General features: G+C 34.0%; 1 protein-coding gene and 1 long non-coding RNA gene across 3 annotated transcripts; one reads left to right on the top strand and one right to left on the bottom strand.

The window, feature by feature from the left end:
• Positions 1 to 8,661, bottom strand: LOC122303302 (myosin-9-like). Of its 2 annotated transcripts, none has more exons than XM_043115014.1 (7): positions 8,508 to 8,661; positions 5,968 to 6,088; positions 1,969 to 5,217; positions 1,633 to 1,875; positions 1,333 to 1,491; positions 852 to 1,010; positions 1 to 507 (listed from the first exon to the last, which is right to left on the bottom strand). In XM_043115014.1, the coding sequence occupies exons 2-7, from the start codon at positions 6,052 to 6,054 to the stop codon at positions 256 to 258; spliced, it is 4,149 nt and encodes a 1,382-aa protein (XP_042970948.1). In that variant the 5' UTR covers positions 6,055 to 6,088; positions 8,508 to 8,661; the 3' UTR covers positions 1 to 255. The 2 variants fall into 2 exon arrangements, with proteins under 2 accessions (XP_042970948.1, XP_042970949.1); XM_043115015.1 differs by having other exon boundaries at positions 852 to 1,007.
• A 4,970-nt stretch (positions 8,662 to 13,631) lies between these two features.
• Positions 13,632 to 14,178, top strand: LOC122305537. Its single transcript, XR_006241160.1, has 2 exons — positions 13,632 to 13,744; positions 13,864 to 14,178. It is a non-coding gene; the product is annotated as an uncharacterized LOC122305537 (long non-coding RNA).
• Positions 14,179 to 17,345: the final 3,167 nt, after the last annotated feature.

Here is a 17,345-nt window from a genome sequence, read left to right as displayed (position 1 = left end):
ATGCATACCCAATCAACAAATTAAATACAAACTTGAATAGTAATACATGAACTGTAATTTTCACTTTACATATTATATGGGCAAGGGGTAAAAATGAAGACAAATTCCCTGACCAACCTCAACACCTAAGTTTGAAAGCATCCAAACATAGCTTTCAAATCTCTTACTGCATAATTTATATTGATGGGAAAAGAAAAGGGAAAACAAAGTAAGAAACAAAAGAAGATCAAAACCAAAATCCACAAAAACCCCAAGCTAATATCGTTTCCCAACAATTATGCCAAATATCACAGATACTAGAGCTACTCCCAAGATGAACTTAAAGGTCGTGAGAGGAGAAACCTCAGCAGTTGGAGCATGCATCTCTGAAGAAGATGAGGTTTGAGCAGATGGTGCTTCTGACTTTCTCTTGCTTTTCCTTTTTGATGGAGTGGAAATGGTTGATCCAATGTCCCTGGATTTAACCTCCAACCCTTCCTCGTGTTCTGTTGGACTGCCCCTATCTCCCTGTAACACAATTTAAATGTTTAGCAACTTTATTTCATAGTTGGGTGAATGCTCATAAAACCCAAATTTAAATGTTAAAGCTGTGATTTTGAGCACAATGTAATCTTGAAAGCAATAACAAACAAAAAGGAAGCCACCGAAACATAAAGGAGGAAAGCGAAATTTGGTGGGACAAGAGGACTGCTTCCCATGTTGATTACGGGTTCTTTTTCTTACGCAGCTAATGAGGGGAGTCAGGACTTCCAACCCCGACTGTTCTCTTCAAGTCAAATGATTTTGTTATGAAACAGGATTAGTTTTTGGTGTCAATTGGTCTCTATAAGGTGGGCGGAATAGAAAATAACCTTTTGCGACAGTTTAGCATCAACCAGCTGCAATTTCTGCTCAAGCTCTTTGACTTGCTTCTCTAGTAGCACGATTTCTTTGTTCTTTGCTTCAATCTCTCTACGAGAATGCTCCAGTGCTGCTTCTCTTTCCAACTCCTTTTGAGAATCCTTTTCCTTCTGATGGGAAGTTCAGACAAGGAACAGTTCAGGAACAATCATTCTTTTTTAATTTTTAGATCAAATTTCCGTATAAAACAAGTGATTAAAACCTACAATTAGAGAATCAGGATGCTGGGAAAAAAATAATAAAAGAACCACACACAAGATAACTGCAAACTTGCTCCTAGAAATGGAAAATTATTACATGTTGTTTATGTCAAACACTGCAACTAACGGACTAAGCCTTGATTTTGAAGGTATTCGGCAGTGATGTGTACGACCAACATATTGGAGAAGTAAAGTTGAAGTGCGAATACATTTTTTTAACTATGGCTAGTACCTGTTCGGCATGCTTGCTCTGAGCAAGTTGTAATTCTTTCTGAAGTTCTAGCACCGTTTCATGTAATAAATCTCTATCATGGACTTTATGAGCATGATCCTCCAATTTCGAAAGCAATTCTGCCTCTTTTCCAGCAGCTGCCACCTGAATGCTTTGCACCTACAGCCATCATATCAGTCAGAAACAATACCGCATGTACAATTGAATTTTCAACTAAAAAGGAGTAATAGTTGAATTGCATAAGAAGAGCTATTCACGAGATTCCTGATTTTTGCAATAATTGAGAAATTTCTGGAATACCTCTTGTTTCAATCGATCTTCAGATTTAATTAATTGTTCCTCAAGTTCCTTGAGACGAGTTTGCAACAAAGGTTTCTCAGCAATCTCAGCCTTTTGATTTTCAATCTCAGATCTTAAAGCGTCCTCCTTTGCATTCTGTTCCTTCAACTGTTCTTCAAGCTGCAATATCAGAGACTGAAGTTCCTTTGTGGCATTTTGATGTGTTTCAGTGAGAAGGTTGTTTTCTTCCATAATTGAAGATATCTGAAGAAATCAAATATGTTTTTGAACATCATGGGACAAAACGATATCCATATCATTGTTTACCAATATATCTAAAAAAACTTAGCTCCAAACCTGATATTGTAGCTTCTGCCCTTCAGAAGCGAGTTGATGTGTCAAATCTTCTATGGCCTTCTTTGAAGAGTTAAGCTCTTCAACTGTTCCATCCTTCTCTGCAAGAGCTGCAGCCAGATTTGCCTGTAAATCGCTCAGTGTGGACTCGTACGTGGCCATTTCCTCAGTAAGCTTCATATTTGCCTCGGCCAGCCCTCCAGTCTCTTTTTCTAAGTCACTTGACTTGGTTTGGAGTTCCTCAACAATGCTTTCTAGATGCTTTAACTTAGAGTGTGTCTCTTCCAACTCAATATTTCGAGCTTCAGCCTTCGTAGATTCTTCTTGAGCGTGTTCTTTATACAATTCAATATGGGTTTCTAGAGCACTCAGTTTCTCACTCAAGTCTTTGGCTTCTGAATCTCTGTGAGTGAATCTGTCAATGGCTTCTTGTAACTGTCTTTCTGCTTCCACAATGCGACCCTCAGCTGCAGAGTGTAGTTCAAAGGCTCTTGAGTGCTGGTCTGTTAACTCTGTGATAGTGTTCTTGTGAGAAACAAGTTGTTGAGCAGTGGCTTCCTTCTCGGAAAGAGTAGAATTAAGCAATTCCTGAAGTTCACCAATCTTACTATTGAGCTGAACATTAGTCTCGACTAACAGCTCATTCTCTGAGAAAGACTGAGAAGCTTTATTTTCAGCTTTTGAAATCTGTTCTCGGAGTTCTTGATTTGTGCTTTCCAAAGAAGACAATTTCAATAAAGTCTGATCCAACTCCTCCTTCAAAGATGCCGAATTTCCAGCCGCTTGAGCCACCTGCTCTTCATAAATCTTCACCTTGTCTTCATGTATCTTCAGTTTCTCAAACAAAGATTTTGCCTCAGAATCCCTATTGTTGAGATTTGCCATTGCTTCTTGGAGTTTATCCTCAGAATCTCTTGCTAGGGAATCATGTAATAATTCAAGCTCAGAGTTTCTTGCAGTAGCTTGTTCTATCACTCTTCCTTGTTGCTCCAGTTCCTCTTCTGCAGATTTAAGCTTCTCCAAAACCTCATTCTCTCTCATTCCTGCAGCCTTAAGATCATTTTCAATGCTTACCAACTTCTCCTGTGTCAGATTCAATTCATTCTTCAAGATCTCCAATAGATTTTCTGCTTCAGCAAGCTTCTCGCTAGAACTGGTCGATGCATCTTCTAGTCTTCCCTTCTCATCTATTGCTAAATTCAAGGACTCTGTCAGCTCTCTTTCCTTTTCGTTAGCCGTTTGCAGTGCAATTTCAAGGCTTGATGCTCGAGCTTGGAATGTCTCAAGTTCTGACGAAATTTCTAATACCTTGTCAGAGTATTTCTTGGAATCTGCTTCCGCTTCCCCACATTTCTTTTCTAATGTGCTTATCTGTTCTTCAAGTTCCTGAATTCTATGCTTCTCTGCTTCGAGTAGCAACTCGAACTCGCTAGCCTTTTTACTGGCGTCCTCCACTTTGGAATGAGATACCTGGATCAAGTCTTCTAGCTCAAGGCTACGCTGATGGTTCATAGTGGCTCGATCCTCATGTTCAGTGCATTTACCGACAGCAATCTTCAATTCTTCCTCAAGCTCTGAATTTCGTAATGAGGACTGGTTTAGAGTTGATTCCAGCTGATTTATTTTTTCCTGGTATTCCTGCATTTGGCCATTCAGTTGAACTTTTTCTTCCTCAAACGCTCTCAATGTAGCATTTAGTTCAGATATTTTCTCGGAAAGTTCTTTCATCTCTCTCTCGGCATCGCTGCTTTTTAGTTCTGTAAAGTTTAGCTTTTGCTCAAGCTCCACATTCTTTTGTTCAGCAGCTATAAATTGTGTCTCAAGCTCTCTCAGTTGTGATTTTGCCTCTTCTGCCGTAGCATTTGAAGCCTGGATTATATCCTCGAGCTCGAGATTTTTTTGAGTAGCAGTCGCTGCTGCAGCTCCTGACTCGTTATGAAGATCTTCCAGAGACCTTAACTTCTCTTCAAGCTCCGCATTGTTCGACAAAGCTTGCGACAAAAGAGAATCTGTTTTGCAGAAATTCTCATCTGAGAACCTCAATTTCTCCTCTAGATCGCTGTGCAACTCCTCCATTTGCTTTGCCTTACTAGTAATTTCTTCCACAGTTGCTTCAAGAACTTCTTTTTCTTTGATTACTTTAGCCAATTCCTCCTGTACTACTGAAAATTGTGCTTCCTGCGTTTTCAATGAAGTCTCAACTAATTCCCTTGTGTTCACTTCTTCCTGCTGCTTCAACTTGATTTCTTCCAGTTCAGAAACCTTTACTTGAAGATCTTCTTTGGTTGAGGCTATAAGAATTTCAAGCGAGGAGATTTGTTCCTTCATCTGAGATTCTGAACCCTTTCTTGAGTCTAGTTCCTGGGTCAGTTCATTTATAAGATCCTCTCTTGAAGAAAGTCTCTGCTCTATGTCCAGTACTTGGGATTTTGAAAGAGCCAACTCATCTTGGACTGCAGAAAGCTCTGCTGCAGTTACTTTGAGTGCTTCTTCAACCTTCTGATTCTCAGCAATCTTTTCATACACGGCCTTCAGTTCTTCTTGTACAGAAGCCATCTGATCTTCCGTTTCTTTGGAGCTCAGTTTTGCCACTTCCAGCAATCTCTCAAACTCCAAGGCCCTCTTTGTCTCGGATTCTGCATGTGAGCCACTTTGTTTATGCAGTTCCTCAAACTTTTGTGCCTCACCTGCAGAACGTTGCAGCTCAACCTCCAACTCCTGCATCCTCTTTCTTGAGGTCTCGAGCTCAAGGCTGAGACCATCAAATGCTTCTTTCACCTCAACCAGCTCCTTGCTCTTTGTTTCATGAGCTTGCAATACCTCTTGCAAACTGTTTATCTGTGCACTGTGTTTCTCCTCGTCTTCTATAATTTGTTCTTGCATTTTCTTGTGGTTGAGTTCAAGCTCTTCATACTTCTTTCCACTTTCTACCAGCTTCTCCTTTGTCTGTGAGACCTCGTCCTTCAGCTGAGAGTTCTCAGATTCTGAATGCTTAATTGCTCCAGCTAGTCTTTCTAATTCAAACTCGAGTTCTCTTATCTTCTCTTGTGCTTCAAGTAATTCTCTGCTTGGATTGCTTGAGCTTCTCTCAATGACAGTTGGGTGGTTGTCCTCTACAGATGCTGTTACACCCGTGTGTGAAGCATCTTTTGCATCTATAGATTCCTTCTCAATTTTTATGAACTCCCCATCAGTTTCTTCCTCTTCTTTCTTGCCTTCTTTTCCTAATTGGGGCAAGTCTCCATTTGTTACCTGTTACAAGATCATGGAAGTCAATATCAACCACTAAACAATATAAACACTGCATCTCTGTTGCCACAATTAAGTTCGCAGAAAAGTCATAGACCACTTCGATACTAATACAACCAAGAATTCGGAGTTCTATCAAGCGATCTCCTTCCAATCACATTAGCTTCAGATAAGACTGCAATTGTTAATACAAGAGCTACAGTAACACATCGAATTTTTGCTTTAAAATGATTCAGGTAACGACATAGTCTAATTCAAACTGATGGGTTTCCCATAGATCCCTATACCTTGATTTCATATATACACAGTGACAATTTTCTTGTCTAGAAGTCGTATCAATAAGTTGATAACTATGACGGACGTCACATTAGTATAGTTTGGAGAAAATATTAAGAAAGCAAACACAAATTATATAAGATGAGTGACAGGTGGTAAAAATGTCAATAGAAAAGCTGTATCAGAAAACAATGGATGTCATAAAGTACAGGAGACAAGCTTTCAGGAATTATATGCAGTGCTTGGCAAAGGAGAATTTTGTAGCAAGATTTGGAATTTCACTTATTTGATGAAAAAAAGTTGGGAGATATGCATATATACATATATACATATAAATATATCAGTAACAGAGATTTTGTGCATTTCATGCTTGTGTCATCTGTGGTCACACACTGAAAATGCAGAATTCAATCTCTACACGGTCACGGAATTTCACAAAGATTCTTTTACAGCCACAAAATAAAAGATTGCAGTTACCTTATTAATGGGATCGGCATCAATCGCAGCATCCTCAGCAGCCTTCAGCACCGGAACTTCTGAATTCACTAGTATCTCTTCTTCCATCTCAAAACCAAGATGCAGCTAATAGACTTCTTTTCTGTGACATACACAAGTTCATAATTATTTCAGAGAGAGATTAAGCAAGCAACATATCAGGAATGCGAGTTTGCTCATTTCAAAATATTAAAACAAGATCCAATGCATTTCTTCCTTTTTGTTTGCAAAATTGCTAGCCAGTTTCAACATTTGAATTCATCAAGAGAAGATACATGAAATATTAGTCCTTAATATACTATATTTTTAGCCAACATGACAGAGATTGGGTTCTGGACTTGGACCCAGAATACCAGAATGAGGGACGAACATGAAAGTGAAACACGAATCAGCCAGACTTGTAAATAGCATAACTCTAAATGCTCAGCTGTACTTTCATTTGACCAAACAACTTCCTGTGCAGGGGGTCCAATCGTGAGGTGGCATTAGTCAGCACATAGTTGTCATGGCTTACAGTTTTCAGTTTTTTCTCTAAAAACTCTTTGGTGCCAGTGGGGCGTTTCCACTTTACCAGGCTGTTTCTCTTTTGTCTTCTACCCCACACAGATTTCAATAGAATCAAGTCACAAATGTGTTAGATACGATGGACTAAGATTAGTTTTTGGGGCATTTTTTATTTTCTAAAAAGAATACTATTCCAATTTTATTAATGGATTCATTCACGCATTATGGCAAACGAATATGGTGCTTATAAATTCGACACACTGACAATTACAAGAGAATTGAACATTGTTGCAGGAATATGTTAAGCCTTTTTGCTGAAGGTGGCCGAGAGGTGTGTTTGGAATCTGAACTTCATGATTCAGATAATTATATACAAAGACAAAAGCTTAAGTTAAAAAAGAAGAAGAAGAGGATAATTGATGATGAGCCATAAGTGGTAGATGGTAAAGATTCCGTCAGGTCCCCCCACCAAAAAAACAAATAAAAATTAAAACGACAGATAAACAATGTACTATTTAGGTACATGCAAATATTACACTTTAATCAAGCACTTAGAAAAAAACAATATCGTACGATCCAAAATCGTTTGATCTCGTACTGATCTGATCAATCACCTGATGCTAGCATGTGTAACCACTGTTTGCTTAATTTATAAAAAGGGTTTTAAACAAAAAAAAGAATTGCTAAGTCCATTTTTAAAAAACATCAAATTGAAAAGCTCTTGGAGATTACGTTAATTTAAAAAAAAAAAAAAAAAAACCATTGTCACTAACTTTAAAAATATTTTACATGCATACTTACTATACAATAAATATCGTTTTAATAGAAGTTATAATTAAAAATAATAGCTATAATTAAAAACGCTATAGATCATTTTAGTCTCCAAAACATTTAGGGGCCGAATAATAGTAAAATAATTATAAAATCTCAATTTCTAGGCTTTCAATAAATATAATTTCTTTATTAATTTTTTAGAAAATGAAGGTTGCATCTTGACCGTTCGTTGCAACTGAGACCCACTAAATTCTAACATTCAAAGATGGATCGAAGATCATGTCTACCACAATAAACTATAAAGCTTGCTTAGCAGTGTTCCAATAAGGCTTTCAATCACAATCAGACTAAATAAAAGGAAAGAATTGTGGGTGGGACCCATTAAGCAGGTAGGCACCACATCAGTTTCGTCTCTTTCTGTACTTCAAATCATATCCGGACGGAGCAATTTACGTTCCCCTCCCTCCTAGTTCTCTTTCTTGCTTTTTTTTCCTATTTTTATGAAATTTCTACTGCTCTCTTCTCCTCTAAGAATCATTATTATTACAACACAAATACAGGGCCTTGGCTCTAGAGAGAGAATAATCCTTTTAACCTGGACAACAATCATGGGTACCTCTGCTGATCTTGGAAATTATCATCATCTTTCAAGCATTAAAAAAGTGACTTATTCCCTTTTACGTTTCTTTTTTTTATTATTATTATTTATTTATTTATTTATTTATTTGTTCTAGTTAGAGTAAAAAGCTGCAAAAGGGAAAACTGAATAGTAAGAGATCTCTTCAAAATCAATGAAAATATTCCTACTTAAAATAAGAATTTGATCTCTTAGATGATCAACCATGCGAAATGAAATGAACTTGAGCTGCATCCGATGATGGAAATTCCTTCCTTGATTGAGAAGAAAGGAAAGTCATGAAAAGAGAGATTGATGATCAGATATATATATATGCATGCATGTGTAAGATAGAATGATCGTGATCATAGAGATCATGTGAATCTTTAGAATTAAGCCTCAAAGGCTCAAACGAACCAGAAGATCAGGGCTCATGTTTAAGAAAGGGAATTACATCTGATTCTTATAAGAACTCATTCACCAAAGATAGAGAGAGATATACAGACGGACATCTCGAAGAAAGAGTTACCATGATTCATCACCATCAACAATACAAAAAGATCATAGATTTATCAAACACAGAAATTAAAGACAATGAAAGAAAAGATATGGGATGATATAGGCTTGCCTGAGGGAATTTGGTCTTCTTTTATTTGTGTTCCCGAAAGCAGTAGAATGGAATTTGATCAAGGATTATCAATGGCGAAGGAGGAGAGGAAGATTGTTGGTATATAAGGTAAGAGAGAGTAGGAGTCCACTCTTTACTGCCGCGGGACAGAAAGTGTGGGGACCCTCACCAGCCAGTTGGGCGATAATTGGGTCCCAACGCTGCCGCTTTTGCGATACCACCACCTAATTTGCCTCTTGATTTGTTCCGAACTACGATGCTAAACCAAACACTGAATTTGAGGGACAAAAAAAAAACTCGCTGACCTTTTAACTCTTCACAGCCATCAAATATCTATTTTACAATAGAAAATATTAGTTCAACCGATAAAATTGACTGGAAAAATTAATTTTTTTTTTATTTTTTAATTTTACTTGATAATTAAAGAAGTAAAAATTGGTGAATTGTTATTTTTTTATTATTTTTTAAAATATTTTAAATTGTGTAAAACATGATTAAATGAAAATAAGAAAAAAAAAACATTTACACTGCATCGGTTTACTTTCTCGATTAACCATTGATACTACTAGCATTGTCCTTTTACAATATTATCTTTCGTTTCCTATCCGAAATTGTTTTACTTATGCCATTTTAGCTTGTTAAGTAAGGATGTAATTTATCTGGTCGGATATGAGATGTCATAGATTGAAAATTTCAATTCATTATTTTTATCGGATCGGTTGGTTCATTCAGTCCGATTCTATCTATGAATGTTTTTTTTCTCTTTTTTCTTTTTTTTTTGACAAAAGAATTAATATGAAAAATTAATTAAATTACTAAAATTAAAATTAAGTGATATTTTTAATATTTTATATATGATTGATGAATATTAAATAATTTCATTTTATATATGATTAATGGTGATATATGAAAATTATATATTTAACCTATACAACTACTATATACAATAATATATTATATACATAATATTTAAAAAATATATATACACATTCAATTATCCTAAAACCGACCAATAAGATTATTGATCCGATTCAATTGGTTTTTCCAGTCTGAATAGATAGTTTTACGGCCCTAATGTCAAGAGCCATTTAATGGGATAACATTCTCTAACTTCCAAATTCCATTTATTCTCTATTTTTTTTAAGCACCTTCATATGGGTACCGATTATCTCCTCCAATTAATTTTAATTTCAACATCCGGAAGTCTTGCTCAATTTAAATTTAATTTATCTTATACGTAGAGATTTTAACAAGACATCTACTCAATGCGATACATATTTTCTATAATCAAACTTGTCTCAAAGACTCAAGCTCATTATTTTTCGAGAATATTACCTTACTTGGTTAGCCAAGCCCTCTTTATTCGCCTTTTCACGTGTAGGCCAGGTTGTTTCCTCTCTCTCTCTCTCTCTCTCTCTCTCTCTCTCTCTCTCTCTCTCTCTCTCTCTCTCTCTATTAAAAAAACAAAAAAAACATATTTTACATCCTTAAAATTATCTGTAATTTAACACTTCAAAGCTTAAAATCACAGCTCATAGATTCAAAGCCCTACACATGGACCAAGAGTTCCAAGGATGCTACATCCGAAATTAGAGACAAAAAGGAGGATCGATTTGTCATTGAACACATGCAAGAAATATAGTTGGCTTTTTGGTCTCAAAGTGGTGTGGCCTTGAACAACCGACCAAACCGCCCTTGTATGCGTGCAGACACGAATACTACGTCCTTCCTTTCCCTCTTTTTATGTTTTTCTTTTTTGGCCGATTTTGACATTTCTTCTTTATTTTATGATTGAGTTCCTATAATTGATCTTTCTGGGATTTTGAGACTGAATCCAAATCTTCTGTGTATTTGTGGGTCTCTCCCTTATGATCCAAGAATGCATGCAATTGCATCCCTAGTTTACCAATGATCTTTGGTTTCATGGTCTTGGTAATTAATTAATGAACCTTTATAAATTGAACTAGTAGACAAAAATAATGTACAATGTCCCAATTAACGTGTAATATTGGTAATTAGGCAATAAATCTTGTATATAGTATATGCAAATGAACTAAAAAAAAAAAAAAAAAGAAAAATGCTACAGTTACAAAAATATTTTATAAAAGTAATTTTACAAACTAATATGACTGATAAGTTAAATATAGTTTACAATAAAAATAATTTCATAATCTGATGTATTGTATTAAATTATATCAATTTATAAATTTATTTTTGTAAATTCACTCGACAGATAAAAATATTTGTAAAAATCAAAGAAAAATAAAAGGAATGATGATAGCCGAGCCTGATAGAGCAAAATTTTTATCCTATTTGGTGTCCATTTTGGGCTTTAAATTTGTATCTTTTTACCATTTTGGGGATGCCAAGCCTCAGCTTCATAAAATCATTTTGTACATCAATTAATTTTAGCGTATAACCCGAGCATTGCAAAGCATTTTTTACTGTTATTGTTCCCTCCCTTTTGAATTAAAAAAACAGAAAAAAGAGTTATATTATATATAGTCACTTTTACATATTTGTTTTATATATTTTATTTAGGTAATTTGATAAAATAGTTATTTTATATTAATAAAATATGATGCAATTAATCACGTTAATAAAATGTATAAAAAATACATAAAAGTAATTAAATATAAAATTTTTATTACTCTTAGATTGTTAATAAATATTAAATATCTCTTTGTAAATAATTCGAGAACAATTATAAATACCAAGAATAGTGGGAATTAGTGGAAATGAATAGAAAATATCACTCTCTTTGAATTCAAAAAGAGGGAGGGAGGGCAGCTGCACTGTTTAGACCCGTGACTATATCGTCGCCGGCCAAACTACATTTTCCTGATTATTTTAGACTTTTGTAGAATTCAAACAACTCACTCAACTGGTCTATAAAATTCTCTAATGCAACGAATCGTTCGGAACCAAAATGGCGTCGATGATTCATTATTTGACTTTTTATTCCCCTTTTCAATTTATGATAATAACGATATGGAATTGTAAAAGTTGCCTTAAATTCCTAGTACAGGAACTAGACAGCTAGGCACTCTCACGTACATTAATACGTGTTAGATTGAAATTAAGATATATGACGTAAGTATCCTCGTATTTACATTTGGTTTACATCGATTTTATCGACACCCATAAATAATAATTTAAAGCTATTCTAATAAAATAATAATAATAATTTATCGGATCGAACATGTTTGATAGATATATTAAAAGGATGAAATTAGAAAAAAAGAAAAAAAAAGAAAATTAATTAATTAAATTCACCGGCATTTATAAAATATAAGAAAAATGCTACTTTTCATATTTTATCTTATCGTCTTAAATCATTCGTATTAATTTAATACATTTTAAATAATTTTTTCGATCAATAACTTAAAATATTAAGTATTATTGAGAATAACAAAACGTGAGATGTACAAGAATATTAGTTCTTGACGGAAATGTAATGAATTTTATAAATAAAAAGTGATGACATTGGGAGTTGTTTTGTTATTACGGAGCGTATTAATTACATTATGAGCTTCCACAAACAAAAGGAATCTTGATGAGGGGAACTCTTGAATATTGTTTCAGAAACTCGGAAAACAAAATTGGTTAGGGAATTGGTATTGCTTTATTAAAAGTCAAGCCAAATGCATAAAATGATAAATTTATATAAATTAGAGTTACGTTGGTCTCAGCAAATTAAACAATAGAAAATTTTGAACTACAACATTTTTAAGTTTTCTTTCAGATTTAAAAGATACACTCGTCAAAGATTATTTTATTACATTTTAACGACCAATTGATGTCAGTTTATTTTCCCTCTCTCATCAACTGTTATTGCTGCTGATTCTTCTACTACAGGCATCTATGCCTTCTAAATTAATGACCATATTTATTCTACTTTTTTCTCCTTTTTCGTTAGCCATAAACGTTAAAGGAGACTTTCTTTTATTTTTCTTTTTTAAGTTTTCTTCATATTGTCTACGTAATTTGTGTAAATGTTATTGGGCATAATGATGACTTTTTTTAATTTTTACACATATATTTTTTAATTTATGGGGCATAATAATGAAATTAGTTAAAAATCAATAATTTAAATATCAAATTAAATTATTAATGTACATATAATTAGTTTAATTGTAAAATATGAAAAAATATATATATTATTAAAAAAATAATATTATAATATTATTTTGATGAATCCAATGACTAATTCAATGTGGAATTATGGATAAAAAGATTTTAAATTTATAAAAAATTTGTACTTTTCATCAAATTTTGAATATGACTTTGATGAAATCAATGTGAATGCTCTTAGCCCCGATTTGGATTGACCCATAAAATATAGATGAGACCAAATTATTTGTACGGTGAAATTGACAATTTAATTTTCATCTCATCTCATTTTGGTAAGTAGGAAGAGATATAAAATTCTCATATTATTTTATCATCACAAAATTTTTTAAATTTTTACATAAAATATAATAAATAATTTAATTTTATCAAATTTTTTAAATTCGAGAACAATAATAATTTAAAAAAAAATAATATTTTCAACTTTCATCTAAACTAAAAATTTTCATCTCACTATTCAAACCTACTCTAAACTCTCTTGTATTTCATCTCACCTCACTTTATAGTACTTCCTGTTCATCCAGGTATATTTAAGGGTGATATTATGTGATACGATCCGTTAATCTAAAACGAACACGACACCATAAAAACAGGTTAAGATTTAGTTTTAATATGTTCGGATCAAAACATATTGATCCGTTAAAACATGATTGCTTAACTGGTCACTAACGGGTCAACCAGTTATGACCCATTAAGAAAAATAAATTTACCTTTCTACCCTTGAGACCTAAAACTGGAGAAAAAAAAAAAAACCCTTAACTCTAATAACCCAAGTGTATGCTGACCCCCTTCCTCCTTTCTAGTTTTCGAATTTCAGTAGGTTTCATTTTAATTTTTCTCCTTTTTTCTTCTCAGATTCTTCTCTCTCTCCTCGTGCACCGCTCTTGCTTCACCAGTGGCTTCTCTCCCCGTGCTCCGCTTCACTCTTCCTTCACCATCAGCGACGGCATCAAGATCTCTCTCTCTCTCTCTCTCTCTCTCTCTCTCTCTCTCTCTCTCTCTCTCTCTCTCTCTCTCTGTGGCCCTTTTCTTAGGGTTTCTTCGATTATTCGACCGCAAAAGAGAAAGGCATAAGCATCACTGCATCAAGATCGTCATCGTATTTTGTGGGAAATTATCCAGCTCAATTTCTGTTAAAAGATTTGTAATTATTGTGATTGTTCTTCCCCAACATGTTTTTGTAAATTACTGACAGTTTAATGGTTTGATATGCTAATTGATTTAGGTTATGTGGCGTGTTCTAGATTTGGGGATTAGTGGTAAGCATGAAAATTTGAAATTTGAGGGTTGCGTTTAGCCTTTATATACTTCCCCATGCACCGTTTCTCTCTTCCTTCACCATCAGTGGCAGCCTCTTCAACCCAGTCAATCCAGCCCGTCGTCCCTGCCTGTTGCCCACTGTAAGTCAATCCAGCCGAGATTCACATTTTTTCCGTTTTCTAGCATTTTTCTTAAATTTGCATGTATTCATTTCTTAGGTTAACAGACAAATATGTTAGGCTTTATTTGTTCTTGAATTATATTGACTAAATTAGCTAAACACTGCTTAAGAACATCATCATCGATATTATTATTATTATTATATAGATGGGAGCTTTTGATGTTTTTGTGTGAACGTGGAAGTCCATGCTGCCTTGATTTCCTTTGTCACTATCTTGAAAAAATTTTGAATTTGCTTAGTGTTGACATATTTCAACAAATTATCGCTCAACAATTGATTATCACCATTGTGGTTGTTGAAGTATGATTTAGAGGTTGAATTTCTGGCAAAGCACTATCTTTATGGATACATAGATCGATCTTCTTTTGAAGACTATTATATGGAGAGTAAAATCTTGGTCTTGAGAATTTATGTGAACATTAGGAACAAATCATTTAGAGTTAGAATAATTGATAACTTATGATGGATAAAAGAGTTATGACAATCATAAAAGAGAAAGTCTCAAGTTTAAGTTATTAACTGGTCAGTTATCGAAGTACCACCTAGGAAGATGACTGATTGTTGCGATTATAAAGAAGTAAGTTAGTCCTAGACCAGTAGAACTCCTTGAGGTTTTTATTAACTTGAAGATTACTGAGAGTTTGGATATGCATGATTAAATGCATATTTATATGAGTCATTGGATCATGTCATATATATGAAAATCCCTGAAAGAAATAAAATGGAGTACATAAAACATATACCAGAAGATAGAAACACAAATATGAATATTTGTGAAGTATTATTTTATTATCATAAAGCAAAATTACAGAAATTTGAGGCTCTTTGCCTCAATCTTTAAACGTTCTTGCTTTTCAAAAATCTGCATGCCTCTCCTATCTAAAGGAGTAGCCACTCGAAAAGAAGAGTTAAGCAAAGATTTTAAATCTCTGTTCTCTCGCTTTACTGCTTCTATCTTCATGTTGGATTCCATAAGAAGCCTCTGAAGGATAGAAATTTTCTCCTGGAGTTTGTCAACCCCACCAGTCCTAGACTGCAGTCGCTGAGAATATACGACAATGGCTGATGAGTATCGAGTACCGAGACTCACAAGCTCGTAGATAAGTTCATTATCTGACTTATTAGTCAGATCATTATTGGATTGCATTATAGCACCTACGGAAGAAGCATAAACAACTGGTGAACGAGGTGCAGAATACCTCATGTTTTGGTAATGAGAAGATTGCTGAGCCATTGCAAAGTGAGTAAACAGAAAGAGATTGCAGAGTAAGAATGCAGACTAATTTCAGAAAAGTGAAGAAGATGAGATGAGAAAGAAGATGAACTGAATAATTCTTTTATAGAGAAAATTATGACGAATCATCTCTCGTGAATCATTTCTCTACAAGAGACAAGAACAATGTAGTATCATAGCTGCGGTGCCTGACAATTACAGAAGAACAAAGTAGTGTCGTAGCTATGCGGCGCCTGACAACTACAGAAGACCTATAAAAATCATGCGCATCAGAGTTGTCTGGTCTAAAACAGAGGGCCACCGATTTAAAAAAAAAAAAAACAGAGAGAGAGAGAGAGAGAGAGAGAGAGAGAGAGAGAGAGAGAGAGAGAGAGAGAGGATAACGGCTTAATTTTAATGAATTCTCTACTAACTTTGGTATTTACAGGAACACTTAAAGTATATCGCCTATGTTTTTCTAAAGAAGAGTTTCGGAAGATTATTTACTTGAAATTTTAGGTTTGGAGAGTGTGTCGATACAACTTGGCCAACCTTGTGGAAAGAAGTATAATATAATTGTTGATTAAAATAAGAGAGTTAAGGAATGTCATAATCTCAAAGGCAAATATATACGGGATAGACACCAGGTTAGTAAGCAACACATATTCCTTAACTTGTTATTTCTTACTTATTTCGATTTCGAGGACGAAATCTTTTTTTTAGGAGGGGAGATTGTAACAGCCCGCTAGAAATTCAATTTTGAAATTTCTATTAACTTTTGAAATCTCGTGAAAACCTCATAAGTTTTCACGAATCCATTAATCGTATAGGTTTTTATCTAACTATATAGTTAGTGTTATTATTTACTATGGTATCATAAGTGTATTTTTGATTATTGGAGATAGTTAGAAGTGTCAAAATGTATTATGGTTTGTGCCATTAGACTCGGAGGATTATTTAAAGTCTTATGGCGCAATAATATTTTTTCATATTTTCGAACAAAACGTCTGTTCAAAACTGTAGATATTATTGAATAAAAAGAAATATCTTGAGGTAATTTTCGTGAATATTATTGGGTAAAAATATTTTGAGTTGATAGATATTATTAGATAAAAATATCTTAAGTTGATTTTTTTTTAGATATTATTGGATAGAATATTATAAGATAATCATTTATAGATTTTTTTTGGGTAGGAGAAAACTACACTCAACTCTCAACTCCAGCCTCATCTCTTCCATATCTCATCCATAAGTATCTCCAGCCACCTCTCCCCATGAAATTATCTTCATTTACACTTTCCATTGAAAGAATATCAAACACTCTCTCTCGGATAGCTTTTAGGAGGTCTTTTGTACACCCATTTCGAAGCTTTTGTAAGTGTTTTATCATAAAGTCTCTTTCATATAAGTTGTTCCTTTTTGAGTCTCGTTTACATGGATACCTTATTTTCCCCATTTGAAGATCATTTGATCAGTCAAATATTATGTAAACTATAGAAAGGTCATTCTGGGAGATAAACTGGAGAATATGTTATAGTTTGGAGTTTTTGACTAAGCTAATGGATAGATATTGATCCGAAATTTTTATGGAGTATTGTTAACATGTATATATGACTATTGGTTGAGGCTTTTTGCATGATTAAAGGTTTTGATGAAAGATTTTCTTAGATTTAGAAACTTAGAAACTGGAAGAGGAAAAACAGTTTCTGTTTTGAGAAAGTTTAACTCTTTGGTGGTCTAAACCTATTCTGATGACTTTGATAATTTTATTGGAGGATCCTAAGCATCTTATATACATGTTATATTATTATTTTGAAGATATTTGATGTTAGTTTCAAAGATATGAAATTTTATGTAAAGAGATATTCAGATAAGCCAAAGTGTGGATGTTCTTGGCTAAATTTATGTTTTGGTTAATTTTTAACCATGTGATCTTGAATTAGAAGCTTATATATGTTTTAGGACATCTTTTTAAACCATGTGATGGTTTGGTTTGAAGATCACATATTTATAAGTCATAGATCAAAAGGTTGATCAAAATAAATTGGAAACA

This window comes from Carya illinoinensis, chromosome 3 (genome assembly GCF_018687715.1).
Source record: "Carya illinoinensis cultivar Pawnee chromosome 3, C.illinoinensisPawnee_v1, whole genome shotgun sequence".
NCBI classification, from domain to species: Eukaryota; Viridiplantae; Streptophyta; class Magnoliopsida; order Fagales; family Juglandaceae; genus Carya; species Carya illinoinensis.
This window is presented reverse-complemented; position numbering and strand designations above follow the sequence as displayed.